The 26,724-nt window shown below is 38.8% G+C and overlaps 1 protein-coding gene across 2 annotated transcripts in view; it reads left to right on the top strand.

Annotated features, from left to right (window-relative positions):
* fstl5 (follistatin-like 5) overlaps window positions 1–26,724 on the top strand; it is a 197,894-nt gene that overhangs the window by 132,300 nt on the left and 38,870 nt on the right. For both annotated transcript variants that reach the window (XM_087846555.1, XM_087846546.1), the window contains 3 exons: window positions 2,463–2,583; window positions 19,162–19,323; window positions 19,974–20,108. In XM_087846555.1, the coding sequence (XP_087702681.1) occupies window positions 2,463–2,583; window positions 19,162–19,323; window positions 19,974–20,108 (418 nt within the window). The remainder of the gene's footprint in view (window positions 1–2,462; window positions 2,584–19,161; window positions 19,324–19,973; window positions 20,109–26,724) is intronic.

The following is a 26,724-nucleotide window of genomic DNA, read 5'->3' as shown; positions in this document are numbered from 1 at the left end:
TGTCTGAAATGCCTCATCATACCACAGGTTAGCTATTCAATGAGGTGGTTCTTCAGTGTCCTTTCAGAGGTGACTGGGCAGTGACAGCTTTATTAATTATAGTTTCTTGAGGACTATGGCCTATTTGTAAATCCACCTCTGCCTGCCCTTGTCTCCTTTCCCTACGAGTAGTCCTACCCTTGCCTGTTTCGTGTGCACAGAGCTGGGTGCTGCTGATAGCTGAGGTTAGGGTGGTGAGGTGAGGTGGAGGAATCTTGTCGACAGCCTCCGCCGTGGCTCGTTCCACCCCTGTGAGTTTCATTTCTCCCCCCATTCATTTTTCATTTAAGAAGGTGACACAATATGCTCTGAGCCCAAGGGGCCAAAACGCACCATCGATTTCCCCTCATATTGTGGAGCTCTGATGCTTCACTCAGCCCGAGCCGTTACCAAGCTTGTACGTTAGATCGGAGCACACCGGGACGAACCGATAAACACGCAGCTTGCCTGTAAACACGAGGGCTGGCTGTCCTCGCTCATCTGCAGACATTTAAGGGTAAGCTGAATGTCAAGATGTAAAGCCGGCAGAGATGTGATCAAAATGTTAAAAGCTATTTAATGAGAAAAGGTACTTTTCTTCTTATGAACTCTTCTGATAGAGGGTTGTAATTAAGGCTGAGTCTTGACAATGCTGCGTTCAGTTATAATACACCAGAAGCACTGAAGCAGAATCAAGGATATTCTTAAGAGCAAACGTTCACACTGCTAAAAGATATCTGAATGGTTTTTTTTTTAAGCGTAGCAGCAATCAGAAGTGAACACGTTTTGGCATTTGGCCCTCATCAAGTTAGATGGCAATGGTGAAATCTCTAATGAAGGCAAAGTGCCGCAGCACGCTCATTTCTAAAAGCCACTGTGCAACACAGTGTTATTGTAAGAACACGCACTTATTTAAGTAGTCCCAGAAGATTTATAATGTATTCGCTTGATTTAGATGATACGCTTGTTATATAATTCAATGTACGTTTATTTTTTCCTCTCAAATATAGAAGCAGATTCTAGATATTAATGTCTTCTTTTTAATAGTTACTACCTTAAAAAACTGTGTCGACAACTTGGAATTCAAGAGTGAAATTGCCAAACACAATAAATAGTTACACTAATACTAATGAATGAGTCAATAAATAGGAAATAAATAAATAATAGTCAACCATAATATCCCAGGTAACTTCCTGTGCATTAGCATTATTAGCATGTTTAGGTCAAAAGTAAACTTCTAAATTTCTTTCTCCTTTAGGGCTGTAAAAACGAGAAAAACATTTTTACTTTTCTTTCAAGCAGAAGAAGTCTTTTTATTACTTTATATGAATCCAATGCAGAAAAAGAGCACCTCTTTAATTAATTTTTAGGAGTAGATTATTATATTACTCCAGGGCTCAACGTAGTACCAAAATGTATTATAGTAACTTGTGAAGATGACTTTTTATTGCAGTGTGATCTTACCAAGAGGGCAGACATTCACTCTTTGCCAGCACACCATCAATGGGCTCATTAGCTTTGGGGGCTTCTTTCTGTGCTGCAGCTTGAACAATTTATTCCTCTGCCTGCTTTGCTTCCATGTCCGGCACCGTTTTCTTTTCCTGTTCTCTGGCTTAATAACCACAACACAGCATGAATTAATCATGTTTCAGTTGGCTTTCAGAGATTGGTTTTGGTTTTGTTTCGCTTGAAATAAACCACATGAGCATTGCTTTGTGTATTTGTGGAACATGCATGGACACAAAGTGTTACTGTTTCGCCTTTTTCAAGGTCAGTTACATTTCAAATGAGTATCTTTTGTTATTTTTGATATTTCATTGTTTTTGTTTGTGAAACACTATGATTTTTGTCGGTGACCCCCGTTAGCACTAATGCCTCACAGCAAGAAGGTCCTGGGTTTGAATCCACTCTGTGTGGAAATTGCATTTATCAGTGGGAGGTACTCTAGCTCCCACAGTCCACAGATATGCACGAGGTTAGGTTAATTTGTGATTCTAAATTGACTGTAGATGTGAACGTGAATAACCTGTCCAGGGTGTACTTCTTACCCTATGACATCTGGTATAGCCCCACCACCGATGGATGGATGTGTAATTTCTACAGTAATCGTCTGTCACCTCAGCTCCTTTCCAACAGATTTCTTCCACTGATTGGAAAAACTGAAAACAATTCTTCTTAACTGTGTTCTGTGGGACAAAATGCCTTCAACTTTTGACTTAGATTGATGGCCATTAGCTCAGCAATGTGCCTTTTTGGTCGTCATGTAGTAGTTTTAATTTCCTGTTCTATAAACGATTCTCATCTGCACGCCACGGGCTTGTTGCATTTCAACTGAAACGATTCATTTCAAGCTCTCAATGCCTAAAGCCAAAACTGCTGCTTCTGGTAGCTTTCTGTAAGTGATACAAGCTGTTATTTATTTATTTTCCTTCTATGTGTGGCAGGATTTTGGGGATGACGGTTCACTGTACTTCACCAAGGTCACCACTACCCACATGGGCAACTACACCTGTTATGCTGATGGATATGAAAAACTGTTTCAGACCCACACGCTTCAAGTGAACGGTAAGAGGCTTACACATACATTTGTCGCACTATTTGTAAAACAATAGCCCCTGTTTAATGCTAAGATTTAAATAATAGTGACAAAGTGGAAAAAAACATATTCTTGTCAGGTTTAAGGCAAACTTACATTTACTGTTAACATTTAGAGTTTTGTTATGATCTCACAATGGTCATTATAATCTCTTTGTCCCCACAGTCCCTTGTCACATTTGTGGTTGTATCCAGTCTTTGTTTATATTGCTCTCAAAAAGTCATGACCATAAGTATTTGAACATTCACCATTTTTGTGGGGTTTTTTTGGGGTTTTTTGTCTTGTTTTTTTTTCTCTGTACGCAACCACCGTGGATTTTAAATCAAAAAACAGAGATGTGATTCAAGTGCAGACTCTCAGCTCTAACTCAAGGGGAATTTGCCTTGAAAAACTCCTGGGTTCCTTTTCCAGTATGCTTTGGGTCGTTATTCATTTGCACAGTCAAGTGCCGTCTAATCAGTTTTGCAGCTTTCGGCTGAATCTAAGCAGAGAGCCGTGCACACTTGAGAATTAATCATCCTTTTGCTGTTACCAGTCGCATCATCAATAAACACTAGTGACCCAGTTCCAGTTGCAGCCATGCCATATGGCATTAAGCTATGCCATAATACTACCTCTATTATGCTGGGCAAGGTTAGGGTTAGGGTTTAGGGGTAGGTTAGATCATGAGCTGTTCTAATCTGGCCTTTCTGTTGAGTGTAACCAGTGGTTTGCACCTCTTTGTAAACCCTCTGCAATTGCATTCATGAAGGCCTTGACAATGATTCACCTCCCTGAGTGTGTTCTTGACTTGATTAGATTTTGTGAAGGCGTTTTTCTTACCTCAGCATTTCTTTATGTTGAGAGATTAATTTGTAATGAAATAACAAGGGAACAGGTTGTACCTGGCTAGGAATCTGATTGCCAGTCAGTTGTCTAACTATTTTTGAGCCTCTGAAAATGGGAGGCTGTGTGTGAAAATAAGTATAATTAAAGTATAATTAAAACTGAAAGTCTCTTCTTCAATCACATGTTCATTGTTTGAGTTAAAATCCACTGCAGTGTTGTACAAATCAAAATTACAAAAATCGTTGTCCAAAAATGGACTTGTGGACTTGACTGTAGCGGTGCATTTAGAGCCAATAATGGGCTTTTAAAACAGCCTCTAAAGAGTAGAAAAGTAGAAATTCATTTCTGAGAAAATTGTTTTGTTTTTTTTAAGTATTTCTTCCTGGAACAGTCGTTCTTTAGAAAAATGTCCCTCTCCAAAATCACTTCAAAACAATCATTGTGTAGGGCACTCTTTATTAATGGAGACTGTAAGTAAATGGGTAAGTGATAAAATATCATGCTGCTCTCAGGAATAGATACCTACATACTTACTGCTTAAAACTGCATGCCAGGTTCTGCTGTGGTGGGGCTTTTTTTCTTAGCTGGTTCTATAAATTCATAATATCTCAAAACTTTTTGCTCCGTAATTAATGGCAAGATAACATAAGGCAGATGTTTTTCATACCGCATGAGTGCATTATCCCAAAAGTAAAACGTAGTCTTAAGATGTAGTCACACTAATACCAATTGATAGGAAAAAACTGTGGCAGACTGAAAGAGCTAGCTTTTTGTCTTATGGTTTAGCAGCCAGAGCGATTTCTCTAAAAGTTGGTTTGCACTATATGCTCAGGACTAAAATGCAAACAGCAACTACCTGGTGGTGGCATTGAACAGCTAAAGATTCAGACACTTCCCAGAGAAGTCAGTCCAGCAAACAGTGCTGGAATTAATATTTGACTATTGATCAGAATTGCAACTCTAAGACATTCTTACTTCTTACTTGTTGGTGTAATGCCTAACATGAGTAAATAAGCAACTGTTTGCAAACAAGTCTGCCTTATCCAGTAATGAGTTCATTAGATGTCTGTTGCATTTATAGCTTCTTCCTGCAGCCTCCGAGTGGCCATACAAATCAGTTATTGTGTATTTGTTATTTCTTTTGTCATTTTACTCGAATAAAAGGCCAAAAGACTGAATGCTAAAATCCAGTTTATACTCTAGTGAGATCTCTGTCTGCCTCTGCTAGACTTATAAGTCTATTCTCAAAAATAAATCTTTGAAATAGGTGTGTTCCTCATACAAGGCTTTTCTTGGCTCACAATGGGCCTTTGGGGGTGACTGTACACCTAAGCACAACTGGTTCAAGTATATTTAAGGCACACAGTCTGTGTTTCCTATCTTTAGATGTTTATGTATTTTTCTGCAACTTTTGGTCATTTCATACAGAAAAAAAGTGTTTGGGCTTGAGTAAATTAACCCCCACTTAAAGCGAAATAAAAGCCATATTTCATATTCAGGGAAAACCCTGTAGTGATGATAGTATTGGCTTTTTGATGGTGCTAAACAAAAGTCACGTTGTTCAAATATTGTGTCAGCAGGAAAAGTAGTACATAATATTTAAGGAAAAGTTGACACATTATTATTCCATCAAAGAATTCTCATCATTTCGATAAGCATGCTTTGTTTCAAGTAAGTGGCCTTCATCATAACTTAAAGAAAATGAAGATCATGTCATTTATGTACTATATGTTGGCAGGTGTCATGTAGTATCCTGATAGAAAAATTATTATCATATAATAGAATAGAAGTGTAGCTTTTTGAATGTGAAAATTAGTCATTGATTGTGAAGAAAAATCCGCACTATCAGCTGATTAGTCTCCCGAGTGGCAGAGAATGCAAAACCAGACTACTTTTATGTTAACTGAGTACAATCCACCCAGGATGGTGCATATTGTATGCAAAGTAAGAGCAGCTGCATATTGCTGCAGGTGCAAATAAAAGAAAGTGCTGTTTGGTTCACAGAAGGCAGGCATAAAAAAAAAAAACAAACCAAAAAACAATTGGACCAGAGTGATGACGGAATTAATTTTGGCAGTGTGGGAAAGTGGAAGTTGAGTAAAGAACAGACTAGAAGCCCCAGTACCCAGGATTCCACACAAATGAGTAAAGACAGACAAGCCTTCTTGAATCGTGACAATGATAAAGTGAAGCGAGGTGGTGTAATTCTAATGACAGTTACTGATGGTCAAGGCTCTGTTATGTACGCTCTGTTTCTATGTTTTTAACCCTCTCAGGCTCAAATTAAACTTTTTGTTGCTAATGCACAACCAAGTCCTGCAGTGGTACTTCTGAGTAAAAAAAACCTCATAAAATATGTATGTGGGGTAATCAGGTTGTTAGTTTTTAACTGTTGCAAATCGGCAACGCCTGCCTTGAGAGGATTAAACCTGTTCAGAGAAATAAAAATCATCGTTCAGTCCAGCAGGTGTCATTATGTAGAGTCCTGAGCTCCACTACATATCTCTCTGCAGCGTTACTCTTGATAAATTGCCCCACCTCGGTGGAGGATTTACATGTTCAGGTCCAGTGAAATACAGAATGGCTGTAGGGCCATGCTTGGCTAACTGATCGTTTCATTCTCACAGATTTCTTTTTTATTATTTCGTGCACTGCAACCCTTTTTAGAGTATTCTCCTTTTATTTGTGCACTAGTCAATGTGATCTCACTTTCATTTAGAACTAATACCAGTTCAGTATATTATCTACTTTTTACTAATTGGTTTGGGAGAGTCAGTACAGGGAATAACAGCGCAAAGACTGACACAGGAGCAGTAAAGAGAGGACAAAGGTGAAGAGGGCAAGTTTGTGTGAATGAGACACTTCTCTTCCATACTGCTCCTAATGAGCTGAATGTATTAAAAAAAAAAAATCACAATGTGTCTGTGCGGAAAGCTCAAGATCTTCATTACTTTTGACAGACACTCGGCTCATTATCATTCTTCTAAAAGATTACTTTGAGGTTAATTGCAAAGAAACACAGGCCCTAATAAACCCAGTATTGTGTATATGGAAAATGGGGACCCTCGTGAGGTGACTTTTGGTTGTAATTAATACTCTAACTTCCACATGACCTTTTTACTAAAGACTATGAGTTTCACATGCTTAGTCTGGGTGAAGCCTCAGAGGACCTGCTATCATCCTGCCATGGCTACTGAGCTTTTCGAAAACTCAATTAAAAAACAGCTGAAATAGGGTAATCCTGGAGAAGTGGATTCAGAATACTGTCCATCACTCTTGGGGCCGCAAGAGAATGGCAAGATATACATTTAGAGTTTTATTCTGAGCAACTAATGAAATTTAGACTGGACGTACATTTAGGGGAACTTTTTGATTTCCCAGTGAAGACGTCTGAGAGCAGAGAGGTTTTATATTGTAAGCTGAGTGCAAAGTGTGGAAGATCATTAAGAAGTTTTGGTTTTGATCCCTTTTTACCCACACAAACTGACTCATCAAAATGTCCCTCATGGATTTTATACAAGCATCTCATCTATTGTCTGCGTGCTTTTATTGACAGCTAGCTGCCTCCTATTGTTCACCCCATCTTAATGAAGACACTGCAATGCTATCTTCAGTGTACACTATTATCCTCGAGGTGTTTATTTTGTCGTGATTATTTGTTGTTGTAACTCTGTTGTGCCGGCTCTTTTTTTTGTCTTCCTTTCTTTCTGTTTTGCGGTGACCCCACTTTACCCACATGAATCAATAGAGCTGAATCTCATTTATACTGTGGCTGCAAAGTTTGCCCACTCTCCCAGGCACTTAAGCAGAAAACAAATTGTTGTTTGGGGTAAATTAACGAAAGTCTTGGTTGAATCGTTAAACACACCAACCAATTTTCCTCCTGGAAAAATACATTTTGTTTCCCTCTCTACAAAGCTGCTTTCATTCTGGAAAAAAATTATTTCAAAACATATGTATTTTTGAAGTGTTTAATGTGAAAGGTAGTATCTTTTGTCAAAAGTTGGCATGTGCATTTTGTGTATGAATGGTTTTTACTTTTATCCAAGAATGAATTGATGATACCATCTAACATTGTTGTTTATGTGCCCTGTGACCCCTGGAAGTCATGTTGTTGGGGGTTAAGAGCTCGTGGTAGGGTGTATGGTATGAAAGGGAGGGCGCACTAATGGGGATTCAGAGACCTGCTGAACCTAACATATACCCATGGGGTCTTGTTATGAACCCTGAGGTTAGCTATAGGTGGTAGGTGTGGTGTGAATCTTGGTGCGCTAATCCCTTGCTCCAAAATAGCCCCTCGGGGCCTGAAAGAAGTCATATTTCTGAGAAATAGAGCTAGAGGTGGAGCTTAACCCATGAGAGCTTACCTATGTAGAAGCTCAGGAAGCATAAACCTTGACTGAAACTGGACTGTCTGTTTTTCCGCTGTTGCTCTTTGGATGTGTGAATACTTACAAGCCCCTAGCTGAATGCTGCTGTGTTGGAGTTTTTCCTAGAGAACCAGTGGGTTGCCCACACACTGCTGGATTTTGATGAGAGAAAAGGGTCTGAGTGTTGCTGTGCGTAGGTGCTGAAGAGCAGTTCAGACAGTGTACAGACATGTAGATTTGAAGTGTCTGGTTGGGGGTTTTAGGGGGGGTTTTACTTGTAGAAGTTATGGTTCTGTCAAACAGATACAAGTAACCAGATGCACAAAATATCAGAGAGAGAGTGTAGTTAGGAAAAATGAGCTATTTCATGTATATCAGAGAGTTGTGTGAGTCTTTTGTCTTTTCTGCAATCATTTGGTCAAGAACTATACATGTTGGACATTTAGTCGTAGTTCTTAAATCTATATAATAACACGGATGTTTTTATTGTGGGTACATTAAACACATAAACCATAGATCTTTAATCAAAAAGGAAATAGCTACTGTAATATAGTCAAAGGAGCTTGCAAAGAAAAGCGTCTGGACTTCTTTGAGTTACTTGAAGACGTTTCACCTCTCATCCGAGACGCTTCTTCAGTTCTAAGGTCAAATGGTGGAGAGTCCCAGATATAAACCTAGTGGGAGTTTCCCCCCACAGAGGGACAAAAGGACCCCCTGATGATCCTCTAATCGCCTGACCTCAGGTCAGGTACATCCTGGGCCATCTGACCTCAGGAATTCACATGTTAAGGTGGGGCCAGGTTTCACAATGAACTCACCCGAAACTCTGGCTGATTGGGACCCACACCCAGTTTCACACCTTGGCTCAGGCAATTAGAGGATCATCAGGGGGTCCTTTTGTCCCTCTGTGGGGGGAAACTCCCACTAGGTTTATATCTGGGACTCTCCACCATTTGACCTTAGAACTGAAGAAGCTTCTCGGATGAGAGGTGAAACGTCTTCAAGTAACTTAAAGAAGTCCAGACGCTTTTCTTTGCAAGCTCCTTTGACTACGATGACCTGGATGACTGAGAACATTCACAGACATACTGTAATATAACACATTGATATGTGGACATCTTTTTAAAGGCTTAAGACTGTTATGGTGCATTCAATAACTTTGAGCCATATACAGTTTAAATATTCTTGTTTCTTAGCTGACACTGGATGTATGGATGTTGCCATACCTCAAACTTTTAGTGAACTCAGCGAGACAGCATATGAGAGCTGTACAGAAAAAATGCACATGCTGAACAAGTTAAGTTATAAACGTACACATTTAGTTATCTGTGACATTTCTGAACACTAAATCTATGATAATGATGGCTGGAACAAGCTGGTCCAAGGCTGTTTAAAATGTCCCACGAGCCTAACTTTAAGTATCTTGGGCTGAGACATGACCGTTCAGCGCTTCTTTTAAGTATTTTTTTGTTTCAAAATAAAAGCTTCTGGTACTAATTACAGTAAATAAAATAGCAAAACAGGTGTCATTCATATCAGCTATTTGCATTTTACTAGAACTGAATTTATAATCAACAAACCATTACGACTATTATAACTCTAGTTGTATCGTTCCACAGAAAAAAAGAAAACCCAAAACATCTGTTCTTTTTTAGTTTCTTTGTTTTTGCTTTCTATTGTTATGTTCAGCAGGTGCCCTGTGGACCAAATTCCCCTCATTTAAATTGTATTATTTAAATTCCTTGTTGTAAATAATGAATCGGATAGAAAACACACAATGAATGAGGGAAAAGTAGCCCAGCCCCTGTGCACACGTACGCTCATTACCGTTTTTGAGACAGAAAAGAAAAAGCATATAAACACAGCATCGTGGTATTCCTTAGAGATCCATTATACTTAATTTCCATTCCAGATCTTTTTTTTAATAACACTCCTAGCAGTCTTACTTTTGTTTTACCCTTGGAAAGGACTTTTTCAATCGCTTTGGACCAAACTGTTTTCTGAGCTTGATTACTTCCACATATCGATGGGAGGCATGCAGGTGAAAGAGTAATCACAACCGAGAGAGAAAGCTTTCATCGTGGTATGCATATTTGTCCTGGTGTGTGGCTGTGGATGTGTGTGGACAGTATTTCAAGGTGGTGTATGAGTCGGTGTCATAGGGAGATGTACAGAGGCTCATGTGTGCTATTACGAGCGTGTGTGTCTGTGTGTGTTTAATAGCAGGAGCCGCAAGTTCAATTTGACTGAAGTTCTGTACCAAGACTGCCAGGCTTAGTTGGAAATCTCCCAGTCGCGTGATGGTGAAGTGGTCTCCTGCCATGGTGTTTGTGTGCTCCACGCTTGTTTGTGTATGTGTGTCTCTGCACGCCTGCTCATCTTCTGGAGCGCCATGGCCGACGGGAGCCTTGCTGAGTGATTGACGACTGGCTGGGGAGCTTTATGATGGAGCTGTCAGCCCTGCTGTGTCGCATTCTCCTGGCAGTGGCTCTCCTGACACTCTCAGAAACACATCAGAATGCAACTTTTCTCACATCTTGTCTGAATTGAGTTTTGAGTGGAAAAATCCCCCTGCTTGCCTCGCTCTTTTCGTTTTCACGAATGTCTGGGCAAAGAAAATGGTGATTTGCACGCAGGAATCAAGTACGTGCATATGCATTGATGGACTGTGTGAGAGAGGGGTTTTCGAAAGGATGAGTGTACACTTTCTGTTGTTTTGGGGACTCTGGTGAAAGAGTTGGATTTACTGTGAGAGAAGGCAGGCTTTGTCAAAAGTCTTTAAGTTACATTTTGTGTCATTAAATATCACTCTATCAGAGTAGCTATACTGTCAAAGCATATTGTCAGGCTTTCAGCTGACATAATCATTGGCAACAAACAAAGGTGTCAGAAAGTAACAGCTAACAAACAGCAGTTGTGTCTTCAGAAACACCCAGTGCTCTCAACATCAAATAAACTGTGTTAATTTCATTTAAAACTACATTTAAAACAAAATACAACTCTGATATTCTCTTTCTTTTTTTAAAGAAAGAGAGAAAATCACTCTACACGCATAATTTAAACAAAAAAAAAGACATTTTAACCATTACCAGTATATAGCAAATGTATAGTGAGATTTTCTTAAGCAGAAATTTTGTTTACGCTCCACTACTGAATAAATTTCTTCATCTCGTGCTCCAGATTGAAATGATGGCGGTCAACAAATATTAATTGTTGCACTAGAGAAGATATTGATACTGTAACACTGTTTTAACTGTTCATTTAAATAATAAGTAAAATAGACGTAACATTGTCACCATAACGATCTTTTGCATCAGCAGCATTTAATTTTCTGTTCCGTACAAATCCTCGGAAGCTCAGCATTTCCAGTGCACAGCTCGCTGCACTCTTGGCACTCTGAGTTGAAAAGTGTGATTTTAGGAACATGGCCATACTCAAGACGTGAATGTTTTGTAACCAGAAAAGAATAAACACTCAAGTGTGTAGAAGTGCTCTAAAAAAATGGGTCATGGGTGCGTCCGATGCAAAATCCAATGCGTGTGGACACAGAGCCTAATTGATGGAATTGAGCAATCAGATGGCACACCTGCTATCATTATCTGTTGCTTTGTAAGCACATCCAATTATTCCTGATGACAATTTTAAAGCCAAAAGCTCAAAGCTACATATGCTCTCATGCCTCTACTCTTTTTAACAGGGGAACTCCTCTCTTCAGGTATCTTTGGTGTTTTGCTGGAATGGTAACACTGGGAGAAAACTGGGTACAACATGCCAAAATAGTCCCCTGGGCACTTATTAAACTGTAAACGAATGTGCTGTAATACTTTACTTTAAATGATTATATTAGTTTAAAAGTTTCACCCATTAAACTCATAAAAACCCACACACACATACACACATGCACAAACACACGTTGTAGTTCATTGCTATTCGTAGCAAACAGTGCTTCTCCTAAACTAACAATTATCCCAATTCTCCCGATAATATTAGCTAAATTTGTTTTGAACTTAATTACATACATTAAGTATGACTTTCAGTTATTGCAGTGCCACAATTCAACATTTCAATTTGCTCTCTTCCAACTCCGCACAAAGCTTTCCCTCTTTTTTCTAATTTAATAGATCTGCACGGTTGGCTCACCACATTTTAATTAATTCATTCTTCCTCAGGTGGGAATTAAATAACTTGGTGGACTTATCGAACGCTACCAGTGACCGTAGGGCAGGATGGGCTTTCTCCCCCACATTCGCACAGTCACATGGGGAATTCACTGACATGAGCTTTTTCTGAAATAATAGGCCTTTAACTAAGCACTGACCTTTATTGGGCTCTGTGGGCAGCCACTGGGAATTATGGCAACATTGATAGAAGTTGGCACCTCCTACGCAGGTTTCAGCCCCCCACACCTGCTTTTACTGTAGGCTGTAAATGATAGACAGCAGTCAGATTTTTGCAGTCATGATGCATAAGCTGTATATTTGACAGTGTAATTTGCTAGAGGAAATGCACTGCTCTGCTATTTGAATAGCTTTTCTGGTCTAAAGAAGAGGTGAGAGCTGATATCCCCCATTGCTAAATATGACTTATGACAGGTAGAAATCCCATTTTTATTAATACTTATTCATACTGATATATCCTCAGAAACTTTAGTATTAGAAATCTGACACAACGCTGCAAAGTTACAGTATTCTCCTTTTTATTATATAACGCAGTGTTTTCAAATGTTATTTAAGTACTGCACTACAGCACATGTAATTTTATTGCAAACATCGTTTAGAAGTTGTTTGGAATTGGAAACAATTGCCACAAAGTCAAGGTTTCCACGACCAAGAATAAACACTAAATCTCTTTTTAAACAATAACTTAATGAAAAGATTAAACCTAAACATCTGCAGCCCAGATGCAGTTGATCCAGCTCAGGATTTGGGAATTTTTAGATATAGCACAATGAAACATTTTGCATCATATGTTCACAAATGCATATTGGAATAATACAAGGAAAACTGGGAGACAGTGTATCAACATTCTCAAGTAAAATATCCCAAAATAATTTGGATACAAATCTTAACAATTCATGCATGGGGGGAATTTTCAGCCTTACGTAACCTCAACCTGCTCTTACATAGTTAATTATGTATTTATGTTGTGCTGAACACCTTCATGAATAAAAAAGTTGGAAAAACTAGGCTAGGTTACAGAAATTTTGGCAGGCAGTGATTCCTTCCCATCACAGATGTTTAGTTGAACTAGGTCCATGAAACCAGAAGAGGACCCACTTACATGGAACTGCTGGTCTGCCTGCACAAGCCGCTGTATACCCATTCACAGCACTGATTAGTCCCACTCTTACTTACTGTGTAATAGCACTTGTACATGCTGAAAACATACTTTGACTGTAACCTACTGGACTCTTGTAGTGTTGTTACCAGCTATGATTAGATCGTAGTTCAGAGACCTCCAGCTGAAAGCGCCAACCAGTTCCACCTTCTGAAATCACACAAGCAATTTACTCAAAAATTGGATGAGATGTGAGCGCAATCTCATCCTATTCACTTTCCATCAGTCTCAATAGTATCAGAAGATATTTCTATATAGTGTATTGGCCTTAGCAAAAGACCACCCTGATCACAACCTGGCTGCCACTTTTCAACACCTGTTTCAGACTGAGAGTGAAGACTAAAAAAATGTGATCACATCATATTTGGTATCTTTGAAATCACATTAAAATAGCAAAAATGAATTTTACTAGTATTTTTTAATAAAAATTTATTTATAATCCTATTTTAATTCTTAAAGATGATGAGAATGATAAAGGAATAATAGTTGAAAAAAAGTGGAGTTAAAGCTTTATTGTATCAAAAAAGAGATGAAACATATGACACACTTTGATGACTCAAAACTTAAAACCTAAAATAAGACAAAGAGCTACTGTGTCTGATCTCCTCAGACAGCTCGTTCCTGAGTTGGAGTGCCTGGCCTATAAAGGCTCAAAGCCTCCACCTTTGAATTTCAAAAAATATCTGTGCTGTACATCTCAGGGTGTATTAAGGCTTATAAAGGTATTTTATGCTGTAAATCTAATAAATGTCTGTCTATCAGAGACTATAAAATTAAACTATATGGAGAATGTAAATTACATCTTTATTGGTTTGAGTAGTCTTATAGCAGCTTTATTGAACTGTTTAAGCATATATATTTTATACCAGCTAAGACAGAAATAATGATATTATTGGTTAATTTTCCAAAAGCATAAATTACAGTATTAACGTGTGGATTTGTTTATTAAACCATCACTAAACCTTTGTGAAGCAGCTGATGGAGCTACATTAATGTATTTTTTTTCCTTTTTCCTTCACAGTCTTTAACACTACTTTCAGCTATCAGTAAAATACCACTGAGTGCCTAATGTCATTTTCTTCAAGTCCCCAATTTTTGCAAATGTAATTAACAAGAAAAATCCTGTTGGGTCTGGGCCAGAAGAGAGCATCATCAAGCAAGTAGCATTTAGAATACATTTGCATTTGTACTTCTATGATGTACTTTAAAGAGCTTACGCTTAACTAAGTGATATTATTGCACTATGAGTAAAAAAAAAAAAAAAGAGTGTTAATGCCTTCAAATCAGAGGTGTGTGATCCACTTCCCCAAACCTGGCCTGAGTGGGAGTCTGTGAAACCTCAGTCGTTTTCAAATTTATGCTGGTAGACCTTGTGATTTACAGGCATTTACACATTTTATTCTTCACCCCTCTCTTACTTTTCATTTTTGTTGCCAGGGTTTGGACTTGTGCCTTTCATGGCTCCAGAGGTCTCACCAGACTTTATCCTTTCGTTTTACTTGCATTTCTCTGCAGTAGTCGCAGATGGGAGGATGAGAATGGTATCTATCTATCATTGCTTTTTCCTCGAGAACCTACCAATGCGGGAGGCAAAGGCTTTAACTGACATGGCTCCAGACCACCATGGCCTGGTCTTAATGTCTACTTGGGATTCTGTAGGTGACAAGTCCTCCACTTATAAAAAGCACTCTGTGTCATAGTAAGCTGCTTTTCTATGTAGTCGTCCATCTTTCTGTGACCTCAGGATGTCACAGAGCAACTCCTGCCTCAGACATCCATACCTGCCCCCTCCCACAGCCCTGTTAGCTGTTATTTTCTTAGGTTCTTAAAAGCCTTGATGATCCTTTTTTTTCTTCTTTTAATTCCAACACACTAATTAACACAGCTTTGTCAGACTGCCTGAGAGGTTTTTAATGATGGGATACTCAGGGGAACCTGGCTGATCCATGCTTGCGCTATACAGCTGTTGATTAATGGGTTGTTGTTGTGGGCCAGGAACATGCCATTTTTGTCACGACCCTCTTTCTTTAACACCTCCACACAAAAAAATACATCCCACCACTCAGTCTAATATGCACTAGTAGAAAAATCTATAAAGAAATTTAACATCTAATAATTTAACTACAATGAATTCAGGTTAACAGTCAGAAACACAGTAAGAGCACTGTGAGGAAATACTGCCCATACAGTGGCTTCATTTACATTTTCTAATACTAAAATCCATTCTATTTATTCAAATCATCATTTCATACTTCACAGTGATTAAATTTACACTCGCAATGACAATGTTATGACAATGACATTAGCACTGTACATAAAGAAACCTGGTTAATTAGATCCTTCTCTTGTGCTTGATGTATTAGCTATGCAATGCATCCCCCCTTCATATGATTTGTAGTTATTTTAAAATTATTTATTAATTTATCAAAATAATTTTAATAAATGCCACCTGAAGTATTATAACTCAGAAAGATAAAGGTTGCAAGCTTCTGAAACCTAATATGATGCCAGACATAACTTGGTATTTCAAAATGTCAATTATAATCTCACTGCAGGTGTGTTTGTACACACTTTACAAAGTATTACAAAGCTGGACTCTTAAATTCTATATTGATGCTAGATGGGAAATAATACCTTACAAATAAAATTATATATATATATATAGCTTGGCCATGGCCATGCTTGAAACCTAATCCCCCGTAGCCGGTTACCAAGATTACGTGAAGTATCCTCAGTTTGTAGCATGCGTGCTTTTTGTCTGACAAGTGTCTGCTTCCACTTGTCTTTGAACTAGGATGATGTCGGAGTAGTGCATATTGCACTACACAATCATATTGTGTTGTGTTGTGTTGTGTTCCCGCTCAGTGTTGGTCAAGTTACTTGAAAAAAGTAGCTAATCAAAAAAGCTATCAGTAACTAATTACTGATGACGAAGATGATTACTTCCCCCAAAAAGTAATCCCGTTAATTTACTGATTACTTATTTTCAAAAGTAATTAATTACTTAGTTATTTAGTTACTCAGTTACTTTTTAAAAACACGATTTACAACCTGAATAGGTGATAAAGCGATAGATCTTTCAGCCCAATTCTACTTTTTCTACATATTTTTTTTTGTGTGTTTACACTCAGTCTTTCAAATAGATGTAAGTAAAACACAGCAGAAAATAAATAAAGTCAAAGACTAGCGGTCCTTTTGCTCTATTTTCACCTGTAAAGCAGGAGTAGGGTAGGCGGAGGTTTACCCTGTTGCAGGTGTGCCGCAGCGGTCAGTGGAAGAATCCGCGAGTTTCTCTGTGAATTTCCCATTACGTCGTAGCGCACTTGGTGCTTGCTTGGAAGTTTAGGGGTTTTTTTCGCTGTAAAAAGAAGTTTTCTTCCCACGCACAGCGGACACTAATGTTTTTGTCACTTTTTATGGAATCAAACTCAAAGTAAGGTCAGTACTTCCACGCTTTAAACGCTGCACGCTCATACTCTCTCCCGCACTCGATATATTATCCAGTGTTGATCTGCACACAGCACACACGAACGTCGCACTTGCGTACGTCACTGTCATGAGACATTCTCGCAAAAAAATCACGGTTTTAGTAACGCAGTAACGCAGCGTTCCTACGGGAAAGTAACGGTAATCTAATTACCGTTTTTGTAATAGTAATCCCTTACTTTACTCGTTACTTGAAAAAAGTAATCGGATTACAGTAACGTTACTTGTAACGCGTTACTGCCCATCTCTGTTCCCACTAGTGCTGTCAGCGTTAATCTGAAATGACGTTAACGCCACAACACGGCAAATCTCCGTTAACGAGCTACCGCAGATCGCCCCGTGCGTGGGGCTGGACGAGCAAACTGCGCTAACGCACTAGTTCCCACCCATGTAATTGAGCATTGCGTGGCACATCCGACATACTGTTTTACTTTTGTCCATGATGCGCTTACCTTCAGGGTCATACTTCACATGAAGACCAAAATAGTTCCAAAGGCCAGATCTGAATGAGGGTGGGGGAGGTTCAATTTGCCATGTTGCAACGAGCTTAGCTTCTGTCTTGCTAGCTTGCGCTGCGCTCAGTGGATCTGCACTCGACAGTGCAGCCTAGGTGGAGTAGTCGAACGCAGATCCACTGAGCTCTCAACACATACAGCATCGTCAGAAGAAAAGTTGATAAAATAAATTAAAAATGTTGTATTGTTCGATACATATGCGTACCGAACCGAAAGCACTGTATCGAACGGTTCAATATCGATACGAGTATCGTTGCACCCCTAATATATATATAGATTGACATAAAAGTCACATAAAATGTGATATTTAAAAAAAGATTTTTATGGTTGGTGTATTCAGGATGATTGATATAAGGACGCAGGTGTAGATTCGAGCTTCCTTTTTGAACAGCTTGTATTTACCGAGTAAACAAGTTGTTTCGCCAAACAAGGCAGTCACAGAGTGATTTACAGTAAGCATATGGCACAAAAACAGATAAGCAAGGAGGATTGTAAAACTTATGCTCTTCACCCCACCCCAACTCTTTCTCTGTCACACACACAAAAGAAAGAAACAGATCTTTTGGGGGATTGTGTGCGTGTCTGTGAGGATATTAAGCCTGAGTAATAAACTTTATTCAAATGATTGTACAAAATAATTGTCTCCCAGAGTTCTATGCAATCAGCATTGTAACTGCTAAGAGGCTTTGGCATAAGTGGCGTGTCTGTGTGGCTGTGATTGGTAAGGTAACCTGAGTGCCATAAGAACCTTTGTGGCCCACTGTGGACAGTGTGTTGGCAGTTGGGTTGACGGGAGCTCCAAAGCCCGGGAGTGCTGTGGTTACCAGATGGCCATGGCAGTAATCTTCAGTCCTTTCACTCACCTGGCTGAGTAAAGACTTCCTCTAACCCAGTGCCCACAGGAAATGGTCTCTACAGCACGTCTGCCTTCTCTGCTTCTGCCAAGAGTCTTGCTTCCATCCTCTGCTCACGTCTCTGAAGTCTGTTTCAGAAAAGAGAGGGGAAAAAAGGAAGTGCTGATTTGGGCCACAGAGGCTCAAAAAGGATCGCTCAAAACAAGATGGAGAGATTTGATGTCTCTACTTTAACTGCTGCCAGGTTGTCATCCTTATATGTGACAGGCTGTTGTGGAATGAATCATGCTGCATCTTTATGGATGCTCTGTAAACAGTTCATTGTCACTGTCCAAGTTTGAGTCACCATTCCAGTGAAAGAGTTTCCTCAGACATACTGCTATGCCTCTGAAAGGTTTTATCATTGCTATGCTATTCAGAGTCTTCCGTCTATAAAGGATTATTCAAATTCATTCTTCTGATATTTTCCATGTTTTGTGGAGCAGGGCTCTAACAAGTTGGCCCCCGGGTGTAGAGCAAAATTTGTGGCATAATTCTCAGCCAATGCATAAATGCATATTATTAATGTATTTGTGTGTTTTATAGATTTATGTTAATTTATGGTTCTTGGAAGTACAATATGTCGGAGAGATATTTTTGTTTGTCTTTGCTTCAGGGTAGGGTAAACACGTGAAACGGCAGCATGACAGTAGCACCGTGTGCAGAAATGTGCCAAGTCAGCTTTTGGAACAGTTTGCAGAAGAGAGCGACATTTAGCTTTTACCCTTTTTATTCTTTTTTTTTATTTCTGTACACATTTTGTTTTCTCTTCTTCTATCCCCTCATCTCCTTCCTGACAGGAGGTTACAGAAAATCAATAGCTACCAAGTGAACAGAGGTTCCCTCCCTTATTTATCTATCTGATTTGTTTGGCTTTGTGGAGCACATTAACCTTATCTAAAGGCATTCGGTAATGCTGCAAATGCACTCAATCCTATTGATAGTTTATGCTAATTCTGAGCCGTAAGTTCAGAACTTGTTGTCTTCTTGAAAACGTCTTGTTCACTAAGGTTATTCAGCTCCTCAACTGATTCTAATGTAAACAGCAGTGAGGGATGCAGAAGCATTAATTCATTTCTGTATGCTGTCTGTCTCTTTTCTCTTACACCATCTTTCAGTTCCTCCTGTCATCCGAGTTTATCCAGAGAGCCAAGCCAGGGAGCCGGGTGTCACTGCCAGCCTCCGCTGCCATGCAGAGGGCATCCCCAGCCCCCAGCTGTCCTGGCTCAAGAATGGCATGGACATCACAACCAAGCTGTCCAAACAGCTCACTCTGCAAGGTAAACAGGAGTAATGAGTTTACTGCAAGTGCACCTGTGTATTTACTTTTTCTGTAATTGTTTTTACCACCACTCTCACACTTTTTATGCTAATATCTCACCATGGTTGCCATCGCTTCATGTATCAAAGAGGACTGGGCGACATAGATGATCGCATGTATTTCTAATATTCTCACACATTTGTCCTGTTAGTTCAGTGGTTGCTTGGTTGGTTCTTGTGACTAATTTTACTGTAAAGCTGTTTGTTTGAACCGGAGGCATTGTTAGATTGATGTCACCAAAAGATGCACAACGTCAAAGTCTTTTGTCCAAATTCTATATCGAACGCTCAGAAGTAAAGTCATCAAGTGTCACTTGATTCTCAGAATAAATAGTGAAGATTGCTTTTCCCCTCAGGCTGCTTTCAAAAGCTACAGAGCGGAAAACTGTCCCAGATCTCACAGAAACACAGCATGTGCCACATTCTAACTTTGAACTCCCACCTTTTTTGAAATCTCCCCGAAACAGACCTTTCACCCTTCTTCCAAACACATAACTGTTATATAATGGTAGCAGAGGATGGTAACATTGAAGTCACCTTTTATCTCTTTCCTGAAGGAAAATTGTCTTTTTATTTTTGTCTTTCCCTCCTGTTCTGTTGTCCCTCGCAGCTAATGGAAGCGAGGTTCACATCAGCAACGTACACTTTGAGGACACCGGCGCCTATACCTGCATCGCCAAAAATGAGGCCGGCGTGGACGAGGACATCTCTTCGCTCTTTGTTGAGGACTCTGCGCGCAAAACTTGTATGTATAAGTCATGATGTCAGTGTCTGCTTTTTTCTTTTTTTTTTTATTCAGGGGGAAAATGGAGCCATGCAAATGGAGCCCTTAATAATTTATCCTGTCAGCTCTTAATAGTTTATATCCTGTGATGCTGCGATGAAGGAAGAGGAGTAATGGTGATACTATCTTTACTCTCTGTCTCTTGGCTTGAAAGCAGGGAGAGTTGTTCTTTTACCCTTTCATCCACTATCATGCCATTTTTGTTCCTCATATTGCATCTGCGTCTGCCTTGATACACCAGGGTTCAAACCAATCATAATTTCTATTAGTGCTGACAAGAATAATTTAATTAACTGATTAATTATTAGTTCCAGAAGTGACAAACATGCCTTTTCTACTTGCACTTTTTAAAAAAAGTGATCATTAATTAAGCATCTCCTGGTGACGCTTTTCTGAAGAGATAAATTTCACCTCGGGTGTAGTCATTTTTCATCATTTTGAGACATTTGCATAATAAATAGTTGATTAATCTTAGAAGAAATGGTAGATTAATCGGTTATGAAAGTAATAAGTGCAGCTGTAATGTATTTATGAATAAATCAGTTGCTGTTTATTCTATAATCACAAGCATAAGGGAAAATCTTAAAATAATTCTTTGTTCTATAAAACACTACGTAAACCAAATACATTAAATTTGCAATTATGTAAATGTAAAACATAATTTTTGATCCTGAAATTTGATGAGGGGAAAACATCTCTATCTAAAACCATGATCCACATCACCACGTTTTTTAAAATACCTTTATTAATTGATAAGGTAACTGTCAACTGTCTGCATGTAACTTGAGGACACTGATAATCATCTTATTCGTATTTGGAAGCTTTTACAGTCTAAACAAACTCTTCTGATTCCTCTCCGTGAGTGGAATCACACACTCTAATTAACGTTGACCTTTCTTAGAAATGTCAAAATCTGTCTTTGGGGTCTATGACCAGTTGTTAGTGTGTTGTATTTTCCTGTGGGTAATTAGAGTTCCCAAACAACGCATGCTTCAACTTTGCAATCCGGTCACACATCACGCACAACCTGTCCCACACCGTCACCTGCCAGACCCGGTGCGTTTAGATGCGATCCCTACAGTACGACACTTCCTCCGCCCCGCCCGTCACGCATCAGAGGATCATACTTGGTGAGGTCAGAAGTCACTCCTATGCTTTGAAGCCTTTGAAGCTCTACCGCGGGCAAAATGGTGCTATGAGTTAGATATAGCAGACCCTTTTGGAGTGAGTTCAAAGGGATGTCAGCTGACAGGCAGACAAGGTTGCACTACCACATTACGAAAGAGAAAGACAGGAAAAGACAGACTTTGCTACACATGCTGTTGTCTGTCTTGGATATCTGAAGACTGCATTCTTGACCTGTTCTGCTTTTCCCATGAGATTGTCCCCTTTATTCAGATACAAGTTAAGTGAGCAAATAGAAGCTGACTGTCTATTTTTCCTGAACTGGCTGCCTCTATGAGCCTGAGGCTAATGTGAGGTGTCAGCTCACAAAGCCTTCATTCCGCAAACACAAACCTCTATTTCTAAAACAAATACACATCCATTTCACACATAAGGGGACACCCAATTAAAATTCACAAGGGAACTTTGAGTTTTCATTGGCACTTAAGGTGTGGCAAATACACAAATGTCAATCTATTGATATCAGTGATTTCAGCATATTAATGATCTATTTATTTAGTCAAAGACCACAAAGAATAGCCTTAAACCTGCATCTTTGCTAAGTGTCACTTCTATATAACTAGGGATGCAACGATACCAATTTTTTCAAACCGATACGATACCGATACTTGGATCTGAGTATTTGCCGATACCGATAGTTCTACCACACACACACTGCCCGTGGATTTTCTCTTGACATTTTTCATCTCTTTTCCAAAACCTGAGTTAAAGTTGGCTGTTCCGGTCCACACTGCTGACATTTTGTTTAGCCTAGCTACAGCAGCCTCCAGTTTCTCTTTTTTATCTGGAGCCGCCAGTCTCACTCGCCTAACCCTGTGCCTGTTTAGCGCGGGATGTCCCCCTAGTGACCAATCTAAAAAACTACAACAGAAATGACAAGCCACCCTCTGACTAATGAAATAAGTTGGTATCGGTTCATGGTATCGGTTAACTTTTACGAGTATGAGTACACACACATTTTACAGTATCGGCCCCGATACCCGATACCAGTATCGGTATCGGTGCATCCCTATATATAACCAAACCTGTTTTTACAACTAGAGAAGTTTTTTTTTTTTAAATATATTAAAAAGGAGATGCTCTTTCTGGTTGTAAAACTTGTCTAGTTTAGACTGGTGGCTTTTACCTGTAAAGTTTTGCTGGAACTCAGCTATTTGTTAACCTTTCTATTCTGACGTCAGGAAACACTTTCCTAATAGGTTTATGGGCTCGGTGGCTATTTATAAGTGTTATTAAATCTAACATGATGCTTATTTTGCCAGTCATGGTCCTATTATGGCATTCTAAGTGCTGCGAATCTCTCGAATTCTCAGGCAGGTCTACTCCCTGCTTGTCATGTCTGGTATGAAAACAAAAAGATGGCAATGGGGAAAACGCCAAGCTGAGGCTTCAGAGTAACCTCTTGTTTTATGTCCGCCTATTATGTAGGGTCTATACAGCCATTACAATGGAGGGAGTCATTCATTTGTTTTAATAGGTTTTTATTCCTTTGCACTAGCATCCAGTATGGCAGCAGGTAGCATTTTCCCTCGTTGGCAATTATCCATCCATCCCATTGTCCTGCAAATATTATTTTATTGACACCACAAACTGCGAGAAAAAAAATGGAATTTGAACCTATGGATCTACTTGTTCCTTGTGCTTTTTGTCTTGGTCTTGTTACAACCCTTATGGAAAAGAAATAGTAAAAAACGTTAATGATTTACTCATGAAAGTGGCCACTTTCTCATTACTTTCATATATTGTTTTAGTAAGTATCCAAAACATACACGTTTCATTATATAATTTTTCAAGGGATCTTATATCTGTTTTCACCCTTGTATGCTTTTCATACAAGTTTCACACAAGACAGATACAAACTTTATAAGATTTATGTATATCTTTTCCATATGGGAAGTTACAAAGTGTTGTCACATGTCTGCAGGCCGGATATTGAGAAACTTGCAACTGAAGGATGAACTGAGTTGATTTTCAAGTTTAAAGACTGAGCTTACTGTAAGTCCTTTCTGTTCTTCTGAATGTGATCTCTCAGGAACACTGGAAGAAATTTCATTACATCCGGCACAAAAAGTTCACTTGGAGTGAAGAACGAACTCTAGAATTTCAAAGGTCAAGTTCTTTGGGACCTTACAAAACATGTTTTTGAGCATAATTCAAGAATTCCTCCTCCAATTACAAAGACATTTCGCACAAGGTTAACTTCTTGTGACATCACCGTCTTCTGAAAAAATACGTACCAAAACGCAGGAATGGAAGGATGTTAACTTTGCCTTCAGTTGACAGAGGCATACAATCCTGGGGTGGCAATTCTACAAATGTACACTGTAAGACAGAATTACTTTGAATGTATAGAAAACACTTGTTAGTAGGTTTTCAGCCTTACAGATGTAATTAGAACAGTTGAAACATGTCAAGTCAGAAATATCCCTAATGCATGCAAACTATAGGATCATTAAAATAAAGTAACTATCTTACAAAAACTTCAAAGATGAACGATCACCTGTAAAACTGGATTAATTTCACCCCTTTTGTCTTTAACAGCCTGTCATAACCCTGTTAGTTAAATTCATCTTGATAGCTTCTCTTCCCTTTGTCACCATGGTGTGCTTTATGGACTATATGCAGCCATACTATATTAAATTATTATCTTTGTGCTTCTTTTTTTTCTCTTTTTGGACAGTTGTAGCTCCAGTTTTGATCACAGGTGATTTAGTTTCTGCAGTGATGTGAAAGTTGTCTAACGTTGCTTTGAAATCTTGGATATCAAAGAGTTGATATTTCAGAAGCTGAAAAATGTGTCTAATTGGCGTCAACTCTAATATAACTCCCCTTTAATATCATTTGTACCTTTTGTTTAAGTTATTTTACACGTATGGCCAAGTTAGTTTTATGGGATAGACTTTATTGGTTGTATTTGCATTGTAGTCAGCACACCATAAATTGTTAAGCAGCAATGCTTATGAAACAAAGGTTAAATATCATCGTTATAAAAGCTGCAATGAGCTGTAAAAACCTTAAAATCCATCAGTTCTTATTTAAAAGTGTGTGTGTGTAGTAGTTTTACCTTAATATCTGTGAGAACACTACTGTGGGGACAAATGATGTCAAATATAAAAATACCAGCAAGCTCTCTGAGTGGCCCTAATGCAATGAACACTGGCACATTCACATGACTAATGGTCATTTGGCAGAGTTTAACAGTTTGTTCCAGCTGGTTTTTTGTTAGTCGTGCTGAGGTTGTCAAGCCAACAAATCTTTGCAAAAAAATTAAATCAACTCAATTAATATAAAAACATTAAATAAAAATAATTAAATACAGACTGTCTGACACTAAAACATCACCTCAGCTTTCTTAGCAACAACAGCTTTTGATGGTTCTTTTTGCATCATCTCGATAGGACACATCTTTTTTTTTTCCTTACCTGACCAGTGGGCATGCAACTGTCTTATGCAGCAGGATCAGATATTAATCAATTTTAAATCTGACAGATCTCTAATACATAGTCTGTGTAAGAATAGTGCAGTTAATAGCCTGGTGGATTTACTGGTAGCAAGGAGATGTTCTTTGTTGCTTCATATGGAAACTATAAAGAGAGCTCCCTCGCCTAAATTGCATACTAGTGGAAATACATCTGAAGCTGGTTATTTCCTTCTGTGTGAAAAGTGACAATTATGGAAACTAACCTTCATGCATTATTCAGGGATAGATCCAAGAGGTTAACGATGCAGGCATGTGCAAACTGCACAATATATACGCGCTGATCATGAGAATTATGCACGAAACAATAATAAACTATGATCTTGGTAATTCCTCCATTCATAACTTAATACAGCAGACCAATCAAAACCAGACATCATTCATCAATTTACACTGTAGATAAAACGCTGTCTTCTTCACATAGAAAACACAAGTAGTCTGGTATAAGGGAAAGACAAAGAGGTATTGGATTCTTTAGCTTTACAAGTGTAATTAGTTTAATGGTCACACGAGGTCATGTCGAGTCAGATTTATTCCTAAAGTGCTTTTAACGCAGATCCATCACACGGTGCTTTACAGCTGACAACTGTGTGTTTGTGTGTGTGTTTGTGGAAAACAAAGTAAACTATTAAGCTGTTTCCACTCCATCTAAAGGTTTTCCTGGCTTGAGGGAAAAGGCGTGTAAGGTGTTGACTAATTAAACAGATTTAAAATGTGTTTTTAAAACAGCCGCATACTGAAATGATCTAACTCAAGAAAAGAGAATACACTGATACAACAAATGTAAGATATATGCATGTAAAACAGAAAAAAAACGATTATATTTAATGTTTCACGTGCAGCCTGTTAAGAAATAATAAATGAATTCGTCCCTATGTTCAGATAATTTAATATCTGAGCATAGAGGAGAAAGGCTGACTAATGTAAGTTCAGACTTGTTTGTGTCTGTGCAGCTGTGTAAAACGGTGAGACAAACACAAAACTCATTAAATCTGTGAGAGGGTTGCAGGTTTGAGTTTTGACTCCCTGCTGTCATTTGCATTATCTTGGTATTTGATTAGCCTCTGCAGATGGACAGATATTCCTATTGGGCTCTCCAATAGAGGCTGCCACGGGTGATATTTCAGAGGAAAGCTACCAGCTGTTGTCAATACATCAGTGTTTAAGGCCACAACACAGACAGCGAGGAGTCTAAGCTGCTCATGTGTATTGTAATCTACAATGTACTTGTACTTTAACACAACAAATTTAATCAGGTTTAGCTAGTGTCGTTGTACACTGCACCTGGTTTTACCTGAAAAATTGTCTGAGTAAATATTGAAATGTTTGTCAAGCAGCTGTTATTTAAAAAATATCATTATTGATTTACCGCAGCTTTATAATGATTAGTGCAAACAGATAATCCCAGGATTCATGCTTGGAGCATGCAGGGTTGTCTATTTTACTTCGAATGTGTGTGTAAACTGCAGTACGTGTGCAGTTCTCAGTCCCACTTTGTGCTCAGTTGACAGGCTTCATGTTGAAGTTATTTAGCATATATTTGTCTATTAACCCATACAGGTTGATACTATTTTACATTTGTGTAGCCATTAGATTAGACAGTAAGCATATAGTACTTTGATATACTATTAATTCTCTATTATTAATAGATGTAGCTAAGGGACTGCTTGACAGCTGTCAGAAATAGTTCCCAGAAAATAGTTCCTGTTTTGTCAGACAGACAGGTATCCCTTTTGAATAAAAGAATACTTTGGTATGCAGACTAGTTCACGTCTGCAGGGTCCTTTGGCTCAAATCATCATACTTCCACCACCACGTTGACAGTTGATAGGAAGTGTTGCTATGGTGTTGGTGTGTCTGTGCATTATGGCCGGATATCTCTACTTTGGTCTTGTCCGTCTAAAGGACATTGTT

This window comes from Neolamprologus brichardi, chromosome 2, assembly GCF_056152115.1.
Source record: "Neolamprologus brichardi isolate AB-2024 chromosome 2, ASM5615211v1, whole genome shotgun sequence".
NCBI classification, from domain to species: domain Eukaryota; kingdom Metazoa; phylum Chordata; class Actinopteri; order Cichliformes; family Cichlidae; genus Neolamprologus; species Neolamprologus brichardi.
Note: the sequence above shows the minus strand (reverse complement) of the source record. Positions and strands in the feature narration are given on the sequence as shown.